Raw genomic sequence first — 22,851 nt, 5'->3', positions numbered from 1 at the left:
AGTACATTCATTGGGGGATGTAGCTCAGTGGTAGAGCGCATGCTTCGCATGTATGAGGTCCTGGGTTCAATCCCCAGCATCTCCAGTCTTTATAAACCATTACATAGTGCACCGTTCTCCCTGTGTTATAGACAAGTGGTTCTCAAAGTGGGGTCCAGGGGGTCTGTATAGAATCAAAATAAGTTAAACCACTTTAACCCTGTTTTGTACTTCGGATATTCAGAAATATTTGTAGATCTGCTATTTTCTCTATGGGTTAAAAAGCCTGGTGTGTGAAAGAGAACGTTCTCTTTGGCAAACGTTCTCTATCAACTGGGGTCAGGTTGATGTCTAGCATGTCTGTCGATGATAGCAGGTCCTTGTATTTATTATTCGTGGTGGGTCATTAGAATTTATGATAGGACAGTTCACCCCCCAAATGACCTTTTTCTATGGATTAGTCACTCCATGGAGTCTTGAATTCATGGATATTTTTTAGTTTTTGTCTCATTCCTAAGACAATAATTTGATGACCGGCAGCGGTTCCGGTAGGAGACACAAAGAGTCTCCTTTGTATCTCCTACCAGAACCGCTGCCTACCAGTTTGCTGGTCATCAAATTATTGGCTTAGGAATGAGACAAAAACATTCAAATACACAAAATATAAAACAACAAGTATCCATGAATTCAAGTCTCCATGGGGTGACTAATGGATAGAAAAAGATATTTTTTTAAGGGTGAACTATCCCTTTAAGAGTATAAGTATGCAGGTAGTGACACAGTTCTTTTAATAAGTCAGATAGTGACGTTGAAAGTGTAAGATTATAGACCTCATCAACACACTCAGAAGAGTAGCCCCCCCTAGCTGAGAGCTGGGAAGTATTGTTTTGTATTATGCTAGCTAGGCTAAACTGAATGTGGCAAAAAGAAGATTAAGAATGAGTGTATACAATATGTTACTCCCCGAACAAAGGTTTTAGAGTTCATAATGCTACTGTACTACTGTATGGTGATACTTTGATCTCGTGGTCACAACTGAAAGTGAACCAACCGGTTTAATCCAGAATGTGGGGCCATTTTCTCAATTATGTAAGGTACTTCAGCGAAATGTGGCTCAGGATCCGATTTGTAGTTTTCAGGACCATCCTGGAGACATCATGTACAGGCTTAGCAGGCCTGAAGCAGAGACTCTAGTACTCATGTATGTGTGTTATATGTTCATGTATGTGTGTTATATGTTGTAGCCCTCTGGTGGTCACAGTGTGGAAGGCCTGGACACATCCGGTTTCAGAGCTGTAGCTGTAGGGTTCACCGCTCCCAGACTAGAGGACACGAAGACATAGACATATTTCAGTTAGTAACTAAAATACCAGTGGTGGAAAAAGTACTCAAATGTTTAACTTAAGTAAAAGTATCAATACTGCAATGTAAAAACACTCTGTTACAAGTAAAAGTCCGGAATTCAAAATTTACCTGAGTTAAAGTACACAAGTATTGGTATCAAAATGTACTTAAAGTACCAAAAGTAGAAAGTACTCATTATGCAGAATGTCCCATTTCAAGTTTTCAAATGTATACAAATCTTTTGCAAATAGACGATCTACAAGCTCACAATGCGTTACGTTTTTTCATATAATTGTAATGGAGTAAAAGTACAATATTAACCTCTGAGATGTAGTGGAGTAGAAGTTAAAGTACTGAAAAATGGAAATACTCCAGTAAAGTAAAAAAAATACCTAAAAATTGTACTCAAGTACAGTACTTGAGTAAATATACTTAGTTACTTACATAGTTACTTTACACCACAGTAAAACACACACACACACACACACACACACACACACACACACACACACACACACACACACACACACACACACACACACACACACACACACACACACACACACACACACACACACACACACACACACACACACACACACACACAGTGTATACGGTATGAGACTGATCAATACATCGTACCTCTCTATGATGCTGTTGTTACACTGAAGCTCCTGGACCAGAATCTCCATTTCATCCTTCAGATGGTGCATCCTGGATGAGAAGAAGGCCTGTTATTATCATCAATTACATTCAAAAGAGCTTTTATTGGCATGAGAAAACATGCGTTTACATTCCCAAAGCAAAAGTGGAACAAAAACAATCGAAACAAAACAATGTATGTTCAATTAAATGTGAATAAAGAAATGTGTAAACAGCTTTGTTACATTGCAACTTAGAAGGAAGACTGTCTTACGAAACTATAATAATTGTTGGTATAAAACCGTCACGACAAACAGCATTATCTCTCTCCCTCTCTCTCTCTCTCTATTTACACACACACACACACACACACACACACACACACACACACACACACACACACACACACACACACACACACACACACACACACACACACACACACACACACACACACACACACACACACACACACACACACACACACACACATACACGCACCTGGAGACCATGGGGTCCTTGTCCCTGGGCGTGTCTCCTGCCACCAGCTGATGTGCTGCTGTCTTGGAATGCAGGGAGTGGAGGACTCCATCCAGAGCCTGAGGATTCAACAGGTTTTATATCAACACAAGGAGTGGAGGACTCCATACAAAGGTTTTATATCTAATTATTATATTATCCAGAGCCTGAGGAGTGTGTGTGTGTGTGTGTGTGTGTGTGTGTGTGTGTGTGTGTGTGTGTGTGTGTGTGAGGCTGACCTTAGTGTGCTGGTCATCACATATCTCCAGGTCAGCCATCAGACCTCTGGAGAAGGAAGTGAAGTCATCCAGGCGACACTGCATCTCCAACAGGACACTGTGAACACACGCACACACCCGCACGCATCCACGCACGCACACACACACACCACACATATCAATTAAAATAACTTTTTATTAATTCAAATAAGTTCCAGATTTCAGTTCGAACTAACACTGCATATTTAGTTACAGTACAATGCCTTAGATTTCCATAGTTTCTCCTGGAAACTATCATGGAATACCATGTATTTACAGGGGATGTAGCTCAGTGATAGAGCGCATGCTTCGCATGTATGAGGTCCTGGGTTCAATCCGCAGCATATTACTTATAGATGATTGAACAGTGAATAGACAGTCCTTCCTGCTCTGTTCTGTGGAGGCCAGCAGACCCACGGCTGAATGAGCGTATCTATATTATAACAGTAAATCTGTTCTTTGCTCTTTAGTTGCCCTCAACGAGACAATGATCCCGACGGCCTTTGCTGTGTGTCACTCCCCATCTCTCTCTACCCGTTTCCTGTCTACCTACTGTACTATCAATAAAGGCATAAAAAGACCTCAAAAAAGAAATGGCAGATATACGGCACGTCACGGCACTGCAAGCTTGTATATCTGCCGTTTTTGAAAAAATCTTCTGGGGGTCCCTGGCACAAAACAGTTTCCGCAGCCAAATTACATATGAATTTGGGGGTCCTTGACAGAACCACTGATATAGGAGGCATATTTGTAGAATCGACCTCGGGAGGTCTTGATGTGGTTAAAGGGGTTTGGAGAGTTGACCTCTCACCTGTTCCATGTCTTGGCCGTGGTCAGAAGCTCTCTGTATCTCTGGACACAGTCCTCTCTAAACAGAGCCTTCATACGCTTTACATGAGACGACAGGTGGATCCTGGGAGAGAGAGAGAGAGAAAGAGAAAATCTAATCAAAAGGACATTTCAGAATAAATGAAACGCTGGATTTGTACATACCGGTAGTGTTATTTTTTCTCTGTATATTTTTATGTTGATATTTGAACTGTTTGGTTGCTACTATATATACCTATGAAATGAATACCAAGGACCCCAACGGAAACAAGTCCGCAAGGACGTTTTTGGACAAAAGTATTATAAATGTAACTGTGATGTTTTACATAATTTTTGCCTAATAAAAAATGCAATCAATCAATCAATCAAAAGGATGAGCAAGTGTTCTTCACTCACTGCCAAACAACAACACACAATACTCACTTCTCAAACTTGTGGATTTGCTCATCGTTGTACAGCAGTTCTGTGGTAAAAAAATACAAGACATACAGTATGAACATGCTCTCGCATAAAAGTATGAATGATGGAAGCATGCAAGTATTGCCCATCATACGGTCCTTCGCACACACACACACACACGCGCACACACACACACACACACACACACACACACACACACACACACACACACACACGCGCGCGCGTGCACACGCACTACGTACTGCCAATGATCCTGTCCTTGCGGTACTGCTGATGGATGACAATGATCTTCTCTTGAAGGACCGCCATCTTCTCCTGGCTGTGGGAGCGAGAGGTGAGGGTTCAGCGTATAATTTCATGGTAACTAGGATCTGCCAAGCCCCATCCACCCTGCCTGTTTGCGATTGGCCTAATTGCAAGAACGAGACAAGAAGGACGCCACCCCCGAAACAGCCGGAAAACCCCATTCCATCACCTGCCTCGGTGGCATGCCTCGCTAATCATTAGACTTTCAGCCGCAACCAGAAAATATAACAATATAACGTGAGCGTTCAGCGTTCAGATCATCACCACACAGACATGATGTCATGATGCTGTTACTCCCCCCCCCCCCCCCCATCATACCTCTTGTCATCGGCCAGACTCTCAGACAGTTTGGCCTGCTCTATGAGTAGATGTTCCAGTCGGTTCTGGAACTCCTGGATCCCGGCGGTGTACATCGGCACGTGATCCCGGAGCTGAAAGGACAGCAGTGTCAGTGGCTCTCTGATGATGATCACCTGATCTTCCACACATACATTATATTATAGTACAGTTACTGCTACACATCTACAGGGGATATAGCTCAGTGGTAGAGCGCATGCTTCGCATGTATGAGGTCCTGGGTTCAATCCCCAGCATCTCCAGTCTTTATAGATGATTAAACATTAAATACTGTAACACAAATGAGGGGTTAAGTTGTCCGTTAATAGTCTGGTACAAGGGAGACCACATTCATTTACTGTGGCCCCTCTAGACATTCTCCAACACTTGAGGATTTAACCTTTAATTTTCTGATGAGCTTCTTGCACTATCTGTGTTTGGTGCTTCAAGAGCAGATGTTTACAAAGATAAAACTGAAGATCACGCAGAAAGAATAAGTAAAATGTTTTTCCTGACCTCTATATAAAGAGAGAAACAATAAATCATGTTTTTTTTAATGCAATGCATCCATAAGGCATTTGTACACTTATGGGAGTCCCTGGCCTACTCCAAGGGTTCTCAAACTGGGGGTTGGGTCCCCAAATTATTTTGGGGGGTCCCCAGATGATTAGCTTAATAATGTGCAACATTGATTTTTGTCACTCAACAGTAAACAAACCAACATACAGTGTATACAGGGTATCTGCACATTTATAAAGTTACAATTTAATGACCTTTAAAACCTTTTTAATACCAAATTGGCCAAATTGTCAAATGTTACGTAAGAAAGAGGCAAACATTGTGAAAATAGCCGATCTACAAGCTCACAGCGAGGCGTTGTCAAACTAAATCTAATGCCTCAAATATGATTATTTTGGGGAATGTGGGGTTCGGTTGGGAACCCTCTGCCTACTCGATACCAAAATGGGGGTCATTGAAATTGAAAACTTTGAGAATAATCTCCTGAAGAACAGGGGATGTAGCTAAGTGGTAGAGCGCATGCTTCGCATGTATGAGGTCCTGGGTTCAATCCCCAGCATCTCCAGTCTTTATGAACCACATATGTTAAAGTGCACAGTTTTTAAAGTGGATGCCAATCCGCAATTTTTTTAATAGCCAACATACAAATGGATAAAATGGTTAAAACGTTAAAAAGGCCTAATGAATACTAAACTGGGGGTCCTTGAAAACAAAACGTTTAACAAGCCTTGCCATAGGGGATGTAGCTCAGTGGTAAAGCTCATGCTTTGTATGTATGCGGTCCTGGGATCAATCCCCACCATTTCCAGTCCTTATTGACGATCGTGTATCAGTATCAGTCTGAGACTGTTGGCTCACAGATGCTTCCGCCAAACAGTCATTTAAATAATTCCTACTGCAACTCGAACAAGTCAAAAGCCTGTCCGCTGCTTGCTGCTCAGCAGAAATGGAAATTCAAAAATATATTTGAAAGATACTTTTTAAATATATTTTCCTGAACGGAACAGCGTCTTCCAGGGGCGTATAGTTTACAGACTTGAAGTGTTCTATTCCAGATTGTGGAATAGTTTTTGTGTCTTGAGAGACTACCTGTGGATAGACAATCTTTACAATACAATAACAGGTACATCTATTCAGTTGGCTCCTGCCCCTATTTGTCCTATCCTCTTTCCAGCCAGGGGTATTCAACGTTTTTCAGCCCAAGGACCCCTTAGTTGAGAGAAAGCAGGGACCACTATGTTGCAGATTAAACTTTTTCATAGATAGCTTCATAGACTTGTTTGACAGCAACTATCATCAGTTGTTGGATTCATGTTAACGTGTACTTTCAGACATTAAACCACTTAAACCCTCAATACTTGACCTTTGGCTCTGTACTTGGTCTGCTCTTTTTTCCCTCTACACCAAACCTCTTGGACGAAAATAGCAGAGGCGCGAGGCATTGTGAGCTTGTAGATCGGCTATTTTTCCTCAGAATAGGGATGCGAGGGTTCAAGTGGTTAATGTAAAAAAGAATGATCCTATCACACAAAGATTTGGCGGCCCCCCCTGTAGTAACTCTGAGGACCCCCAGTTGAAGACCCCTGCCATAAGCTATCCTTTATGCCATGAACTTCTTCTGGGATGTTGATATCTGATGGCTCTCACCAACTGCAGCTTCTTGCCGTTATCAGTTGAGCCTGGGCTTTCTGGAGGATGATGGCCTCTGAGAGAGAGAAAGAGAGAGAGAGAGAGAGAGAGAGAGAGAGAGAGAGAGAGAGAGAGAGAGAGAGAGAGAGAGAGAGAGAGAGGGGGGGAGAGAGAGATGAGAGCGAGAGAGAGAGAGAGAGAGAGAGAGAGAGAGAGAGAGAGAGAGACATTAATGGTCAGAAACCTCCTAACTTCATCACTTGAGCTGTATTTGGGTACAGTGATAATATAAGGACACATTCAAGTATCTGACGATGTATAAAGTCACCATACCAACTTTGATGAGACAGTGTTGTGTTGTTCTAAAAAATAACCTACTTTTTTCTTTTTTTCATTTCCTGAAAAGTTAATATTATGGATCAACTCACAACGTGCGCAGCGTGTGTTCTGAACGGAGGCAGGCCTGCAGCTTCATGCCGATCATGGTGATGCTGAGCATGGCTTCTCCACACTCCCTACGCATCTTCATCCTGACCAACAGAGGATGAGGAAGATCAGAGAGAGAGAAAATGGAGGAGAAATAGATGGGGGGAGGGGGAGGGGGGGGGGGATTCCAGACCGAAGGACAGGTAATTAGACAAGGCGAGGCAGTTTTATTGTACAGCACATTTCAACAACAAGGCAATTCAATGTGCTTTACACAAAACAACAAGCAAAGGAAACACCATTATACAATGACATTAGGATGCATACAACTAAATAAGTAAAAATTAACAGATGTGTGTGTGTGTGTGTGTGTGTGTGTGTGTGTGTGTGTGTGTGTGTGTGTGTGTGTGTGTGTGTGTGTGTGTGTGTGTGTGTGCGTGTGCGTGCGCGTGCGTGTGCGTGTGTGTGTGTGTGTGTGTCTCACATGTAGCTGTAGTATCCTTGCAGCAGCAGTTCTCTGTGTGTGTGCAGAGAGCGCACTATCCTCAGATACTGATGGACAACTCCTACCACCACCTGTAGATGTTATGAGAGACAGAACCAGAGAGAGAGAGAGAGAGAGGTGCCGTAAATTGTATTTTCTGTTTACTAAAGTGCTGGATAGACGGGGAGACCCCAGTTGCCAAAAAAACAAACAAGAGAAAACACTCTATAGCAATGATTACCTCCGGAATACTATATCACACCCTGTTTAATAACAGCAATATTTTGCACACAAAAAAGTGTTGCCATTCCTGCAGAGTTCAACTTCGACGCAACAGTCGCACACATCTGTGCCAAAGTGTAGACCACTACGATTTTTTTTTGTATGACTGGTATTCCCAGAGGGCCATACTGACTTTGACAATGTGAGCAAACGGCCACACATTGGAAAAATGAATTGAATCTTGATACACATACAGCAGTGCTGCCTGAATTATGTTCAAACGGCATGAATGTGGTAGAACATGACAGCTTCACAATATAGGGTAACTATTTACCACGCCAGAAGACCTCCTGCATGGGTCCTTGCGTCACAAAACAAGATTTAGAAGTTACAAACTTCTGCCTTTTTTTTACACTTGTTTGTGTAACTCTTGTGTCTCTGAGCATGACTGGAAGACAAATAAAGAAACAGCAGCAGTGATACCTTGGAGAAGTTGTAGTCGGCCATGACATCAAACTTAGGTGGGATCACAGGGGTCTCCGCTAAGAGGAAGAGAGAGAATACAGTTGTGGAACTGGTATGACTGTGTGCGTGCGTGTGCGCATGTGCGTGCGTGCGCACTCGCGTGTGTGTATATTACTATACTTGTGAGGGCCAAATGTCCCCACAAGTACATAGTATAATTGCTGTAATAATAATAGCTGATCTATAGTATTGTAAGGATTGTCTATCCAGACATCTGCTTCCATTGCTTAGGGTGTTCGGTGGAAACATTTGTGAGCCAACAGTTTTCTTGAGAGACTGATACACGTTACTCCATTGGGAAGAAAGACTGGAAATGCCGGGGATTGAACTCAGGACCTCATACATGTTAAGCATGTGCTCTATCACTGAGCTACATCCCCTATGGCAAAGCTTCTTAAACGTTTTGTTTTCAATGACCCCCAGTTTGGTATTGATTAGGCCTTTCTAACATTTTAACAATTTTTTATGTTGGCTATTCAAAAATAGCGGATGGTCATCCACTTTAAAAACTAGTAGTGCCTCCGTTGCTCAGACTATTCGGCGAGAGAGAGTATAACAGGGTACATGTGTGGTTTATAAAGACTGGAGATGCTGGGGATTGAACCCAGGACCTCATACATGCGAAGCATGCGCTCTACCACTGAGCTACATCCCCTATGACACTAATGTTGCAAGCTCACAAAATAGTGCTCTGCGATAAATTGTGAGCTTGCATAGGCCTATAAGCTGTTTTCGGCTTTAGGTTTATGGTTAAAAACAGATGTGTGTGTGTGTGTGCAGTGGTGTAAAGTAACTAAGTACATTTACTCAAGTACTGTACTTAAGTACAATTTTGAGGTACTGTATTTTTACTTTACTGGAGTGTTTCCAATTTTCAGTACTTCTACTTCTACTCCACTACATCTCAGAGGCAAATATTGTACTTTTACTCCACTACAATTATTTGAAAACTTTAGTTACTCGTTACTTTGTAGATTTGCATTATTATTACAAAACATGCATTAAGCACTTCAGCCCTATTTAAACTTTGGCTATTTGAAAATAGCCGATCTACAAGCTCACAACGCGTCGCATTGCGACGCGTTGTGAGCTTGTAGATCTGCTATTTTCAAAATATTGTAATACATTTTATACACATGATACCTTGTGAAACAGGACATTCCGCATAATCAGTAGTAATGAGTACTATACTTTGATGCCAATTGTTACTTTTACTCAAGTAAATTTGGATTACCAGACTTTTACTGTGTACTACACACACACACACACACACTAACAGTGTGTGTGTGTGTGTGTGTGTGTGTGTGTGTGTGTGTGTGTGTGTGTGTGTGTGTGTGTGTGTGCGTGTGTACGTGCGTGTGTAAGTGCGTGTGTGCGTGCGTGTGTGTATCTTACGTTCCCTGCAGGGCAGTCCAGCGGCGGGCCCTTCAGGCCCCTGGCTGAGCAGCATCAGGGGCCTGGAGGAGGAGGTGGGCGGGAGGTTGACAACCTTCATGCCGCCCTCCAGGTGGAGCTCATGGCCCAGGTACAGGAGGTGCTGCTCCTGCACCCCCACCCCCGTCTGAGACGACACCTCCTCCAGGAACACAGACACCCTGGAGGGTGAGGGAGAGAGAGAGAGAGAGAGAGAGAGAGAGAGAGAGAGAGAGAGAGAGAGAGAGAGAGAGAGAGAGAGAGAGAGAGGGAGACAGAGGGAGACAGAGAGGTGAGTGAGGGGCACTGTAAGTCAAGTTAAAACCAGTGGTGTAAAGTAACTAAGTACATTTACTCAAGTACTGTACTTAAGTAAACTTTTGAGGTATTTTTACTTTACTTGAGTATTTCCAATTTTCTGTACTTTTACTTCTACTCCACTACATCTCTACATTTAATCATCTATTATATAAAGACTGGAGATACCAGGCATACAGGGGATGTAGCTCAGTGGTAGAGCGCATGCTTCGCATGTATGAGGTCCTGGGTTCAATTCCCAGCATCTCCAGTCTTTATAAACCATTTAAGGCCTGGAGATATTTGCACACAAGTAAAGCAAAAGCATGCAACATCTAAAATGACACAGCTGTTTCCCGGTATTAAAAGGTATAATGGGTTAATTGGCCAAATGGTCAAACATTACGTAAGAAAGAGGCAAACCTTGAGAGAATAGCCGATCTACAAGCAGTGCGAGCCGTTGTGTGAGCTTATAGTTCGGGTATTCTCACAACATTTATCTTTGGGGTCAAACTAAATGTAATGCCTCAACTCCTACAATACCAAGTGCTGGTCAGGGTGGGGGGGTCCCCAGATTATTTTGGGGCTTCGCGGCCTGAAAGGTTTGGAAACCCTTGATCTAGACTATTGTATAAAGACTGGAGATGCTGGGGATTGAACCCAGGACCTCATACATGCGAAGCATGCGCTCTACCACTGAGCTACATCCCCTGTGGATGCATTACATTAGAAAACATGATTTATTGTTTCTCTCTTTATATAGAGATCAGGAAACATGTACTGGATGTTTTGTGTGATATTCAGTTTTATCTGCTCTTGAAGCACAAACACAGCTACGCTGTTTTGACCCAACGGCAAACGTTTGACTGGAACGGGGTATAATCCCTCAACGACACATGTTGACTAAGGACGATATGAGTTAGGATTCTGTCCCTATCGGGCCATAACTCAAACGGCGCTGAGACAGTTGAAGCAGACTTCGCAAACGCTCGGCACGGCGACTCGCTCACCAAACCGTGCTTCTCGTGGCTCACCGGGGAAACTCCCCCCTGTCAGGTGATAAGAAGCGGCTTGCTAGATCCTCGTGCATTGAAGGAGGCATGAGCTGAGTTCTGGGCTCTCCCTAGGCTGGCAGAGGGAGAGTAGCGCCCAGGATTACATAGGCAATTGGCGCTGGGTGTAAAAATGGGTTACAAAATGGTGGGGAAAAAAATGTAAATTTAAAAATGTAAAAAGACAGTGTTTTACGTGTTATAGTGGTGCATGTAGACGGAGTGAGCGCTGGCCTGCTGCAGGGAGAAGACGTGCACAGGCCTCCGCTGCAGGACGTCTGTGGTGGCCGTGAAGAACTGGTCAAAGACCCAACATCTGTCCTGGTCAGCCTCCAGGATACCGGCCAGGACCGGGACCAGCTGCACCTTCAGACCCCTGGTGGAGAGAGAGAGAGAGACAACAAGGGAACGGATGGATTCTCTCAGGGTTTCTCTGCACTGATGATAATGGCAACAATGCATTCTACTACACTGCCGCCAAAATGTGGATTGACCAACCCAAAATATATAATGGCTCTCTGTCCTTAACTCATTCAGTGCCAAGTAAATAAATGAATAATTGCCAATAGTGCCAGTGATTTTTCATTTTTCTTACCTTTTCAAGTGGTCACAGAATATTTAACTCCAGTATGATCGATCCCCCGATCGTTGCTAAACACAGAGGTTTTCTCTATGCTTCCGTAAGAAAGAAAAAAAGCGTGTCACAGCGACCCTCCGTTCTTTAGTTATTAGCTGTTGAATATAGCTTGTTCTTGCCAAAAAAACGCAGGAACATTAGATCAGACGGGGTTGGGTTTGTTGTGATCACATTATTTCCTGATCTACTCTTCTCCAGAACGCATAGCATCACTCATAGGTTGGGGAACCGCACCTTCTACCGTAAACACTGAAAACACGATTTGGACGTGTAGGACTTTGGCACACACACACACACACACACACACACACACACACACACACACACACACACACACACACACACACACACACACACACACACACACACACACACACACACACACACACACACACACACGCACACACACACGCACACACACACACGCACACGCACACGCACACGCACACGCACACGCACACGCACACGCACACGCACACACACACACGTACTGTGAGAGTTGGCAGCTGTGAGGTAGATGGTAGCTCCACTCTATAGGGCCGTCATCTGTGCGCTGGATTCCAGCGATGGCCCCCATGGGTTTACCTGTAGTGATCTTGTACCTATACACAACAAACACATGGTTTACCTGTAGTGATCTTGTACCTATACACAACAAACACATGGTTTACCTGTAGTGATCTTGTACCTATACACAACAAACACATGGTTTACCTGTAGTGATCTTGTACCTACACAACAAACACATGGTTTACCTGTAGTGATCTTGTACCAGAGATGGGGACTCGAGTCGGGGACTCGTACTCGAGTCGCACTCGAGTCGCCACAAATGAGACTCCAGACTCGACTCGGATTCTCCCCTCAAAGACTTGAGACTTGACTCGGACTCGAGCTCAAAGACTCGTGGACAATCTTTATTTTATGGGTATTTTTTTTGACAAATAAATGAATGAAATGCCCCAAAAATTTCCACTCCCCTGTCCCCTCCCGCAAAGAAACGTCTCCTCCAGTGCGCGCTGCGCGGAGCTGGCTCCCAACCGGCTTCAGTCAAGCTGCTTCGTGCTGCTCATTAACGTAAACATGGAGAGGCGAGCACAACAGCTGCTGTGTGTGTGGCCGCCGCGGCCTTTCATCATAAAGTTTAAATATAAAAACTTTAAACAAATATGTTTAGCTCAGAATCAGCTATATAACCTCAGTTATTTTGGCATATGCTTACATTTTTTATAAGATGGTCGGATCATCTGTGACAGCATGTTTAGGAAACATCGGGTTTTCATTTTGCGCCGCTGTCTCGTTAAACCCAGCTGGGTGAATATTCAACACTTCACCACGGTAAACGCTACGTTCATGTAATGTTCACTGCATTAAAAGCTGTGGTTCTCAAACCTTTTCAGGCCGTGACCCCCCAAAAGAATCATATTTGAACTGGGGATCCACATTTAGTTTGACTTGGTTCCACAGATAAATATTGTGAAAATAGCAGATCTACAAGCTCGCGAGGCATTGTGAGCTCCGTTGTGGTCCCGACCCACAGGTTGAGAACCACTGACTACAAGCAAGTTACATGTCTATTTTGTCGACCACGTAATGTAATATTACAGACCTCACAGGCTTATTTGGTTTCCAAAATGCGTAGTGTCATACTCCGTCGCGCCACATTGTTTATGTGCCCAAAAGATCAGATCTGTAAGCTGTCGACACGCTATGACGCAGCGCGTTGATAGCTTGTATGTCTGTTATTTTGGGTAGGTAGGCGACGGCACATTACGCGCGGTAGCAATGTATCTGGGTTTGAAGAGGCTATGATTGATGTAAACTTACTGTAAGTTACAGTAGCCTACTAGATTATAGCTGGCAGTTGTCACACTAGTGTAGCTCTGTTCGGGATTATTGCACAAAGGTGGATGATGAAAAAGTTGCACTTAGCGAACGGGGACAATAGCCTACTTGGACATAACTGCGTCACTTCAGAGGAAAGTAAATGGAGCTACTTCAGAGATGTTTACACACCCCTGGAATCCATTAGAATGGTGGAAATGGAACGTAAACGATAACAGCCAAGTGAGCCAATGTGAGTACATATCTTTCCTGAAACTGGCCGATGTATAGCCATATGCATTGCTACTGTATGTGACTGTGTACCACCGCCCGGCCGGGTCGGTCGGGGGAGGTCCGTGTTGTAGGAGCGTTGTCGTTACGCTCAAGAGACATCACAGCAGTGTGCACTAGATGTAGGCTATACCCAAACACGTTGACATGCCAATCTTCCTTAATAAAACATATGTAGACTAACTAGCAGGCTGGTCGGCTGTGTGTGAGCCTGTGCCTTCCGCAGTTGAGCTGCGCTATAAGACGCAAAGGAGCCTAAATGAATGTATCCTACAACTATTTTGATAAACATTCATTCTGTGCATTTCTCACTTCGGGTCGGGTTTGTGGACCATCATAACTGTATTTCAGCCTTAGGCTACATTGTATAAATGAATAAATAAATTAAGAAATTAAGAAAAAAAATTGGACTCGTGGCTGCAAGACTCTGGACTTGACTCGGACTCGACCCTCAAAGACTCAAGACTTGACTCGGACTCGAGGCCAAAGACTCGAGACTCGACTCGGACTCGAGCTCAGAGACTCGTGGACATCTCTGTCTTGTACCTATACACAACAAACACATACAGCTCAGGCTCACAGGGGCTCAAATAGCAATGCTACTGTATGTTATGTCCCTTTGCTTTGTTCTGGAGCAGTTTGCCATCCTGTAAATGTTTCTTTAGCTGAAATTACAGTACAGAATATAGAGTATAGTATACTCTATATTCTATATACAGTATACTCAGTATACTGTAGCACTTTGTATTAACACATGAAGGAATTAAAGCTGCAATCCGGATCTTATTTTAACCAATCTGTGTGGTAGAGTATGTTAGTACATCTACAGTGGTTAGAGGGTGGTTAGACCCTGACACCTACTGGTTGACAAGTAGTACTACATGTACCTTCAAGCTCATAAGCACAATTTCTCCCCTGGAGAGAAGTAGGAATATCCTCCTGACTGACTGACTGAGTGGTAGATATTTGGGTCTTAAACGTGGGGAGACCGGGGCTCAAATCCCGGGTGGGGCATTAAAGTTACAGATTGTAGCTTTAAGAAACAACACAAAAAGGTATAACATATAGTAACATGCATGATAAATTATTGGGCACTATAACAAAATATTTGCTTGTTGCAGGAATCCTCAAATATGGTCAGTGGCATCATGTAATATTATGACACTGTGCTTCGAGTTGCAACCAGAGACACGGGCACTGCACACCACTGAAGCCCTACTGTATCTACTGTATATACATACCTACTGTGTATACATACCTACTGTATATACATACCTACTGTATATACATACCTACTGTACTGAATATACATATCGCCACTGTCGGGCAGAAACCAACAATCTCAGTTTTTCAACTTTTTATTTTATTTAACCCATTAAGACCTGAAGCCGATTCTACAAATGTCTTCTAAATCCAAACAGTTTTCTGAAAAACCTATCTTTCTATATCAGTGGTGCTCAAACTTTTTCATGTCAAGGACCCCCAAAATGATATGTATTTGGCCGCGGACCCCCATCTCAAAATGTTTTGTTCCAGGGACCCCTCCAGAAGCAAAGATTTGAGTTAAAAATGTTCGTTAAATGTTAAAAATGTTCGTTAAATATAAAAAAAACCTGTTCAAATGATTGCCACATTCAAGTATCTGACAATGTATAAAGTCACCATACAAACTGTGATGAGGCAGTGTTGTTGTTGCTTTTTTCATTTCCTTAATATTGTGGACATAGCTGCTTTCTGCCCCGAAAGCAGAGATATGCATTCACATATTCATTCCCTATATGCATTCAAAATGTGACTTGCACCATGTCCATACTGTACATTGGAGAAGTGAAATTGAGGATGTGATGTTATATGTATGTATGCCTTCTGCTTCTTGCATATTTCCCACAGCTGATTCCAGCCTCTGTTAACGTGTGACTTTAATACTCACATGGTGGGCTTGTTCCTGCGGGGTCCTCCGTACGGCGTGAAGGGCAGGCTCCCCGTGGCGGCGTGGTAAAAGGTCACGCCGATACTCCACAGGTCAACGCTCACACCGTACGCCTTCTGCTGGGGCTTACGGAGCACCGCACGCTCGTACATGTCTGGATGCTAGACACACACACACACACACACACACACACACACACACACACACACACACACACACACACACACACACACACACACACACACACACACACACACACACACACACACACACACACACACACACACACACACACACACACACACACACACACACACACACACACGCACACACACACGCACACACACACACACACGAAAAAACCCTGAGTTGGAGTTAGGAGGTTTGAACGACAGTTTGAGGATCTGTGACAACACCTCTGTGTACACTATATTTTCTTAATGAGGCGCTATGCCATCAAGTCATCAAAGTTCATTTGGGTTCATTTGGGACCGAGTACCAGCTGCATCCCCTTTCAGAACCTTGTATCTCCATTTTTTTCTACAAGCTCACAGTACTTTTATTTTTGGTACTTTAAGTACATTTTGATACCAATACTTTTGTGCTTTTACTCAAGTGATTTTTTTATTCCAGACTTTTACTTGTAACAGAGTACTTCTACATTGCAGTATTGATACTTTTACTTAAGTAAAATATCTGAGTACTTTCTCCACCACTGGTCAGTAGGATAAGACAGCAGTGACAACACAGAAATGTGTGTGGGTCAACGACTAAATTGGGGAGAATAAGCAATGATAAAAAATGTCAAGCGATGGAATGTTCTCTTATCTCATCTTACCAGATACTCTTCAGTCCCGTAGATGGACAGGAACTTCTCGTCGTCCTCCAGCTCTCTAGCAGCACCGAAATCAGTCAGTTTGTAAATGGACCGCCCGTCGTCGCCGACCTGACGCATGATGTTGCCGGGCTTGATGTCGCGGTGCACCACCCCGTTGTCACGGAGATGGTTCATCCCATGCACTGGAACACAAGAGAAGGAGGAAGGAAGAGTTGTTTTATGTCAGGGAGTAAAGGGACCTGACAACAACTATAAAGAAGCCCTAAAAGTTGGTTAGGAAATGGAACCAAAACATACTTGTTTTTTCTTGCCCTGAACTGGGAACCAAAGTGGGCGTGTCACTATTCCACAGGTTGGAAGACGCAGATGCCATATAAACAAAATAATCATATAAAAAAAAAGGGAAACTGTAACTGGTATTGACGATTTCCCCCGTTAAATGGACACGTACTCGAACACATTGCTGGCCAGACCTAGAATCGAACCTGGGGGAACTTGGGACTCCTGCTCCCCCAGGCAGGCTCTCGAACCATTCAGCTATGACGCCCCCTATTACAATAGTTCTAGGATTCGGTGCTTTCACCTGTCGCGGCCCAGGTTCGATTCCCGGTCAGGGAAAACACAACGATAGACCTTGACCGTTCCTACTGTGTGGAACTCTTCCAAAGATTGTCAATGCATTTAACATGAGCCACAAGCTTGAAGCTACTGGGATTGGAAGGCATAACATCACAAGCATCTTTCTATCAGCCTAAATTGAGCTTTACAAAAGCCCACGCACACGCACACCTACCGACACACTGTAACACAACGAGGAACTCGGTCTCTTGAAGCCCGAAGGCGTTGGTGGGCTCCTCCAGCAAGCTGAGCAGACTGCCTCCAGAGCAATACTCCATCACCAACACCTTCTGTTTGGACGGCAGCTAGAGAGAGAGAGTGAGTGAGTGAGTGAGTGAGTGAGTGAGTGAGTGAGTGAGTGAGTGAGTGAGTGAGTGAGTGAGTGAGTGAGTGAGTGAGTGAGTGAGTGAGTGAGTGAGTGAGTGAGTGAGTGAGTGAGAGAGAGAGAGAGAGAGAGAGAGAGAGAGAGAGAGAGAGAGAGCGAGAAGGAGGGAGACAGAGCAGACGAGAAAGAGAGGGATTATCTTCTGTCTATGCTGGGAAGACTGTACAAATAGAACCAAATTGACTCTGAGGATTATGACTGGGTATCGTATCGTCGCTGTCTGGCGCAAACCTCCTATCTCCATATTTCAACTTTTTCATCTTCTTTAATAAATCAGTGCTATTGAACACCCTTTACGTCTGTGTGTGGGTTTTACAGATATTGAACCAATGAAAAGTATTAAAATGCTCTTCTGACTAAACCTCCTAACTCCATTGGTATGGAGAGAGTATGTCTGACTCTGAATTACATCATTCATGCAGGGTGGCCATACGTCCTCTTTTACCCGGACATATCCTCTTTTTGGGGGCTGTCTGGGGGGGTTTTATAAAATCCTTCAAATGTCCGGGGTTTTGAGAGTTTGAGTGATATCCCCCCCACTTCTGGGACGAAGAAAAAAGAAAAAAACTCAGACGATTTTGTGATTTTGCTTGATATTGTTTGATAGCGAAATAAATCATGACTGATAGACATGAAAGAAGGTCCTTCACAGCTAATAGAGAATTTTAAATTTTAAGAATCGGTTCAGAATTGAATGAGTACGGCTAGTTAAAGCGTAAAGTGTCCTCTCCTATATTCAGTCTAAATACAATACATTATTTTAAACATAATCTTTGTCACAGTAATTTATAGTAGTCCATGCACTGCATTATTGAGGCATGATGCAAGGAGAGAAATGAACTATCAGCTTTAGACAGAATAAGTGTGCACAATATATTACAATGTATATAATTGTATTATGCTTTATATCATACAACGCAATAAAGCCAGTGGCTTGTTGCGTCTTTTCTGTTAATTTACACTGTGTGTGTGTGTGTGTGTGTGTGTGTGTGTGTGTGTGTGTGTGTGTGTGTGTGTGTGTGTGTGTGTGTGTGTGAGATGCGCAACGAGCGATCGGCGGGGGCGAAGGGGGGGGGGGGGGACAGCCGGTGTTTTCGGCATGGTTTCGGGTTTCCAGGAGCTGTGGAGAGTGGTCGAGCCTACACTTGATGTACACTCGCTAAATGCGGAAGTAGAGAGCCTCCTCGGCTCCTCCACTCGACTCCACTCGCCTCCTCCAAGAAGCAACTGAATAATTGGACCCTGAGCACATCCGGTTTGGAGTCGGAGTGACCGAGTGGGAGTGAGCGAGTGGCCGAGATTTTCGGGTTTGGATTTGTAGGTACCCTCACAAAAACATGCAGTAATCCTGGTCTCTATACTGCCTCCCCCTGGCCAGCCGGGGCGCCTGATGGAGGGGAAAGGAACTGGTTGGAATAACGTGTTCCTTCCACGCACTACGTTCTACCAGGGAAACTCCCCCCTGTCAAGTGACAAGAAGGTCAGTTGGCTCTCATGCATTGAAGGAGGCATGAGCTCGGCCCTGGCCTCCCAAGGTTGGGAGACGATTGGCACTGGGTGTAAAAAATGGGGTTACAAAATCGTGGTATAAAAATTTAAGAAAAAAAAGAAAACTTGGTCATTCTAATCAATGATGGACAAAACAACTATCTCCACATTAATGGTCAAAAACCTCCTAACTCCACTTGAGCTGTATTTGGGTAAAGTGATGATAATATAAGGACACATTCAAGTATCTGACAATGTATAAAGTCACCATACCAACTTTGATGAGACAGCGTTGTGTCATTTTAAAAACATATTTTTTTTGTTTTGTTTTCCTGAAAAGTTAATATTTTGGACATAGTTGGTCTCTGCCCGACAACAGCAGAGAGATATTGTGGGTCTTTACCTCCTCCACGGCGTACAGCCTGACGATGTTGTTGTGGTTGAGTTTCCTCAGCATCTCAAACTCTCTCATCTGCACCTCGTATGGACGACTGTAGCTCTGCATGTTGAACACCTTCACTGCGACCTGCTCCCCTGTCCTCTAGAGCACACACACACAGGGTTAAGGTGAGGGTTAAGGTTAGGGTCAAGGCTAGTGTTAGGCATAGTGTTTGTGAGGTTAAAGGTTAGGGTTAAGGTTAGGGTTAGGCATAGTGTTTGTGAGGTTAAGGGTTAGGGTTAAGGCTAGTGTTAGGCATAGTGTTTGTGAGGTTAAAGGTTAGGGTTAAGGTTAGGGTTAGGCATAGTGTTTGTGAGGTTAAGGGTTAGGGTTAAGGCTAGTGTTAGGCATAGTGTTTGTGAGGTTAAAGGTTAGGGTTAAGGTTAGGGTTAAGGTTAGGGTTAAGGCTAGTGTTAGGCATAGTGTTTGTGAGGTTAAAGGTTAGGGTTAAGGTTAGGGTTAGGCATAGTGTTTGTGAGGTTAAGGGTTAGGGTTAAGGCTAGTGTTAGGCATAGTGTTTGTGAGGTTAAAGGTTAGGGTTAAGGTTAGGGTTAAGGTTAGGGTTAAGGCTAGTGTTAGGCATAGTGTTTGTGAGGTTAAAGGTTAGGGTTAAGGTTAGGGTTAAGGTTAGGGTTAAGGCTAGTGTTAGGCATAGTGTTTGTGAGGTTAAAGGTTAGGGTTAAGGTTAGGGTCAGGGCTAGTGTTAGGCATAGTGTTTGTGAGGTTAAAGGTTAGGGTTTAGGCGTAACCTGGGCGACACACTAATGAAATGAAAGTCCCGTCAGATGACAGATGATCTGCTGGTATGAGAACAAAAGAAACATGGCTACCTTGTTGCGAGCCTTGTAGACGCTGGCCGTAGCACCTTGACCCAGGACGTCTTCTACAGACCACAGGTAGTTGGCTGTACTGGCCGTCGCCATCTCTCTCTCTCTCTCTCACACACACAAACACACACACCACACTGTCAAAGACAGTAACACACACTCATTAGGGAAGCTGTAACACTGTAGCCAACGTTTGGAGCAGAAAGCAGCATGACATCTGGAGAGTCTAGCAAGTTAATTGAACTAATCAATTTAATCGATAATATAAAAAAAATAATGTCGATAACCAATCATTAAATACAATAATCAATCCCTATTTTGGGCATGTCATTATAAGTGAAAAGGTTTAGTTTAATATTGAAAATAGCCGATCTACAAGCTTTTGCGATGCCACGTGTTGTGAGCTTGTAGATAGGCTATTTTCACTAATTAAGTAGTAAGTTTAAGTATAAGATACAAAATGCTTAAGTGGTTATTCGATTAATTGATTAATCGAAAAAAGTAATGGATAGAATGATCGCTAAGTAAATGATCAATAGCTGCAACCCGACATCCACACGTTCACTACTTATTCATAGAGTGACATCATTTAATAATTTACCTGGTCGGTTATCTTGGATCAAAATCCCAGATGATCTGCAGCGTAACTGTAGATGAGGACGGGCAGAAATACATCAACATGTATCTGGTTATAAAATACAACAAAAAAAATTGTATCAAAATAATAACAATGACAATAATAATAATAACAATAATAATAATAATAACAATAATAATAACAATAATAATAATAATAATAATAATAATAATAATAATAATAATAATAATAATAACAATAACAATAATAATAATAATAATAATAATAATAATAACAACAGTGATAATAATAATAACAACAACAATAATAATAATAATAATAATAATAACAATAATAATAATAATAATAATAATAATAATAATTAATAACAGTGCCAAATAACATCTTTATCAAACATGATAAAAACAAGTACAAGTCCGGTATTCAAAATGTACTTAGGCAAAAGTACAAAAGTATTGGCATCAAAATATACTTAAAGTACCAAAGGTAAAAGTACTTGTTATGCAGAATGTCCCAATTCACAGGTGCAATATGTCTAGAAATCTTTTGATAATTTAGGGGGGAAAATAGCCAATCTACAAGCTCACACATTCAATGCATCCCCTCTGCAACATGTTGTGAGCTTAAATTGGCTATTTTCAAATAGCCTACAGGTAAGTACATATAGGGCTGAAGTGGTTAATGTATGTTTTGTAATAATTATAAAAGTCTACAAAGTAACTAGTAACTAAACGTTTCAAAATAGCCTAGCTGTAGTGGAGTAATAAGTACAATATTTACCTAAGATGAAGTTGAAGTTTGGGGGGAAATACTTTACCCATTTGTTCTTAAATAGTTTTTATGTATTGATACTTGCTTTGCCAATGTAACCATGTTTTCTCATGTCAATAAAGCTCCTTTGAATTGAATTGATTACAAGAATATCCATTCAAACCTGACATCAGTGTAAATGCAGAGAAAGCAGACAATAATACATTGTGTTTGTTTTATAAATTATGAAAAGTCTGCAACAATACTATACGTGACACATGTATACAGAAGGCTATTGTACCATTAGACACACACACACATATATATATATATATATATATATATATATATATATATATATATATATATATACTGTATCATCAGACAAGCCTACCTGTGTAGAAGTAGCATGACGGTATTAACAGCTCCAGTAAACGTGTTATAATAAGTTAATATAAGTTGTAATATGCAGGTTGGCACTGCCTGGCAGCTCGCATCAGACCCATGGGTACAGTACAGTGGGTACAGTAGGTACAGTAGGTACAGTGTAGTTGCCACCAGTTACCACTGAGGAGGAAGACGTTGTTAGGCGGAAATATAAATAAACTTCAGACTTTCTTTATTTCCGCCTTGGTTCAGCGCAAAGGAAGCTTCCTTTGGTTCAGCGGAAGACTTCAGATTCATTCACTTTGCATTTTGAACATCCGGCACAGACAGGATACGGAAACAGTACCATAAGTCCGAGGTTGTATGTGAGCAGAAATGACCGGATACAGGTGTTGCGTAGGCGGGCTCTAGACCGGATGTGTTTTGTTATCATCAGAATGGAAACCAACCAAGGGTTTCGCTTTCCTTACGTCATGAGAGCCTGCAGCCTCTTATTATCAGCGTTGCCATGTCTGCTTATTATAAGCGACTTTGGGCTTGTTTTTCTGTGAAGTTGCTTGTAAATATTGGTAGTTTGCAGGTTGTGTTTTTTGGACTTGTTTATTGTTAAACAACTACACTTGTTGAACTGGCTTGTTAAACTA

General features: G+C 42.6%; 1 protein-coding gene across 2 annotated transcripts; it reads right to left on the bottom strand.

The window, feature by feature from the left end:
* Nucleotides 1–584: 584 nt before the first annotated feature.
* Nucleotides 585–22,431, bottom strand: ikbke (inhibitor of nuclear factor kappa B kinase subunit epsilon). 2 transcript variants are annotated; one of them, XM_080424925.1, is made up of 22 exons: nt 22,215–22,431; nt 21,074–21,157; nt 20,476–20,609; nt 19,610–19,747; nt 17,509–17,638; nt 16,716–16,897; nt 15,878–16,038; nt 12,327–12,437; nt 11,395–11,574; nt 9,832–10,031; nt 8,395–8,453; nt 7,690–7,781; nt 7,208–7,309; nt 6,798–6,855; nt 4,614–4,726; nt 4,232–4,308; nt 3,993–4,032; nt 3,553–3,654; nt 2,724–2,820; nt 2,467–2,564; nt 1,966–2,037; nt 585–1,301 (listed from the first exon to the last, which is right to left on the bottom strand). In XM_080424925.1, the coding sequence occupies exons 3-22, from the start codon at nt 20,566–20,568 to the stop codon at nt 1,235–1,237; spliced, it is 2,172 nt and encodes a 723-aa protein (XP_080281051.1). In that variant the 5' UTR covers nt 20,569–20,609; nt 21,074–21,157; nt 22,215–22,431; the 3' UTR covers nt 585–1,234. The 2 variants fall into 2 exon arrangements, with proteins under 2 accessions (XP_080281051.1, XP_080281052.1); XM_080424926.1 differs by having other exon boundaries at nt 21,074–21,119.
* Nucleotides 22,432–22,851: the final 420 nt, after the last annotated feature.

The sequence above is a fragment of the Gymnoscopelus braueri genome, assembly GCF_963280865.1.
Source record: "Gymnoscopelus braueri genome assembly, chromosome: 3".
Classification (NCBI taxonomy): Eukaryota; Metazoa; Chordata; class Actinopteri; order Myctophiformes; family Myctophidae; genus Gymnoscopelus; species Gymnoscopelus braueri.
Note: the sequence above shows the minus strand (reverse complement) of the source record. Positions and strands in the feature narration are given on the sequence as shown.

Coding starts and splice junctions, on each gene's coding strand:
- ikbke (XM_080424925.1), bottom strand. CDS start 20,568: ATGGCGACGGCCAGTACAGCCAACTACCTGTGGTCTGTAGAAGACGTC. Junction 16,898..17,508: donor CGTTGTGTTACAGTGTGTCG/GTAGGTGTGCGT, acceptor CTTGTGTTCCAG/TGCATGGGATGAACCATCTC. Junction 11,575..12,326: donor CACAGCTGCCAACTCTCACA/GTACGTGTGTGT, acceptor TCTCTCCACCAG/GGGTCTGAAGGTGCAGCTGG.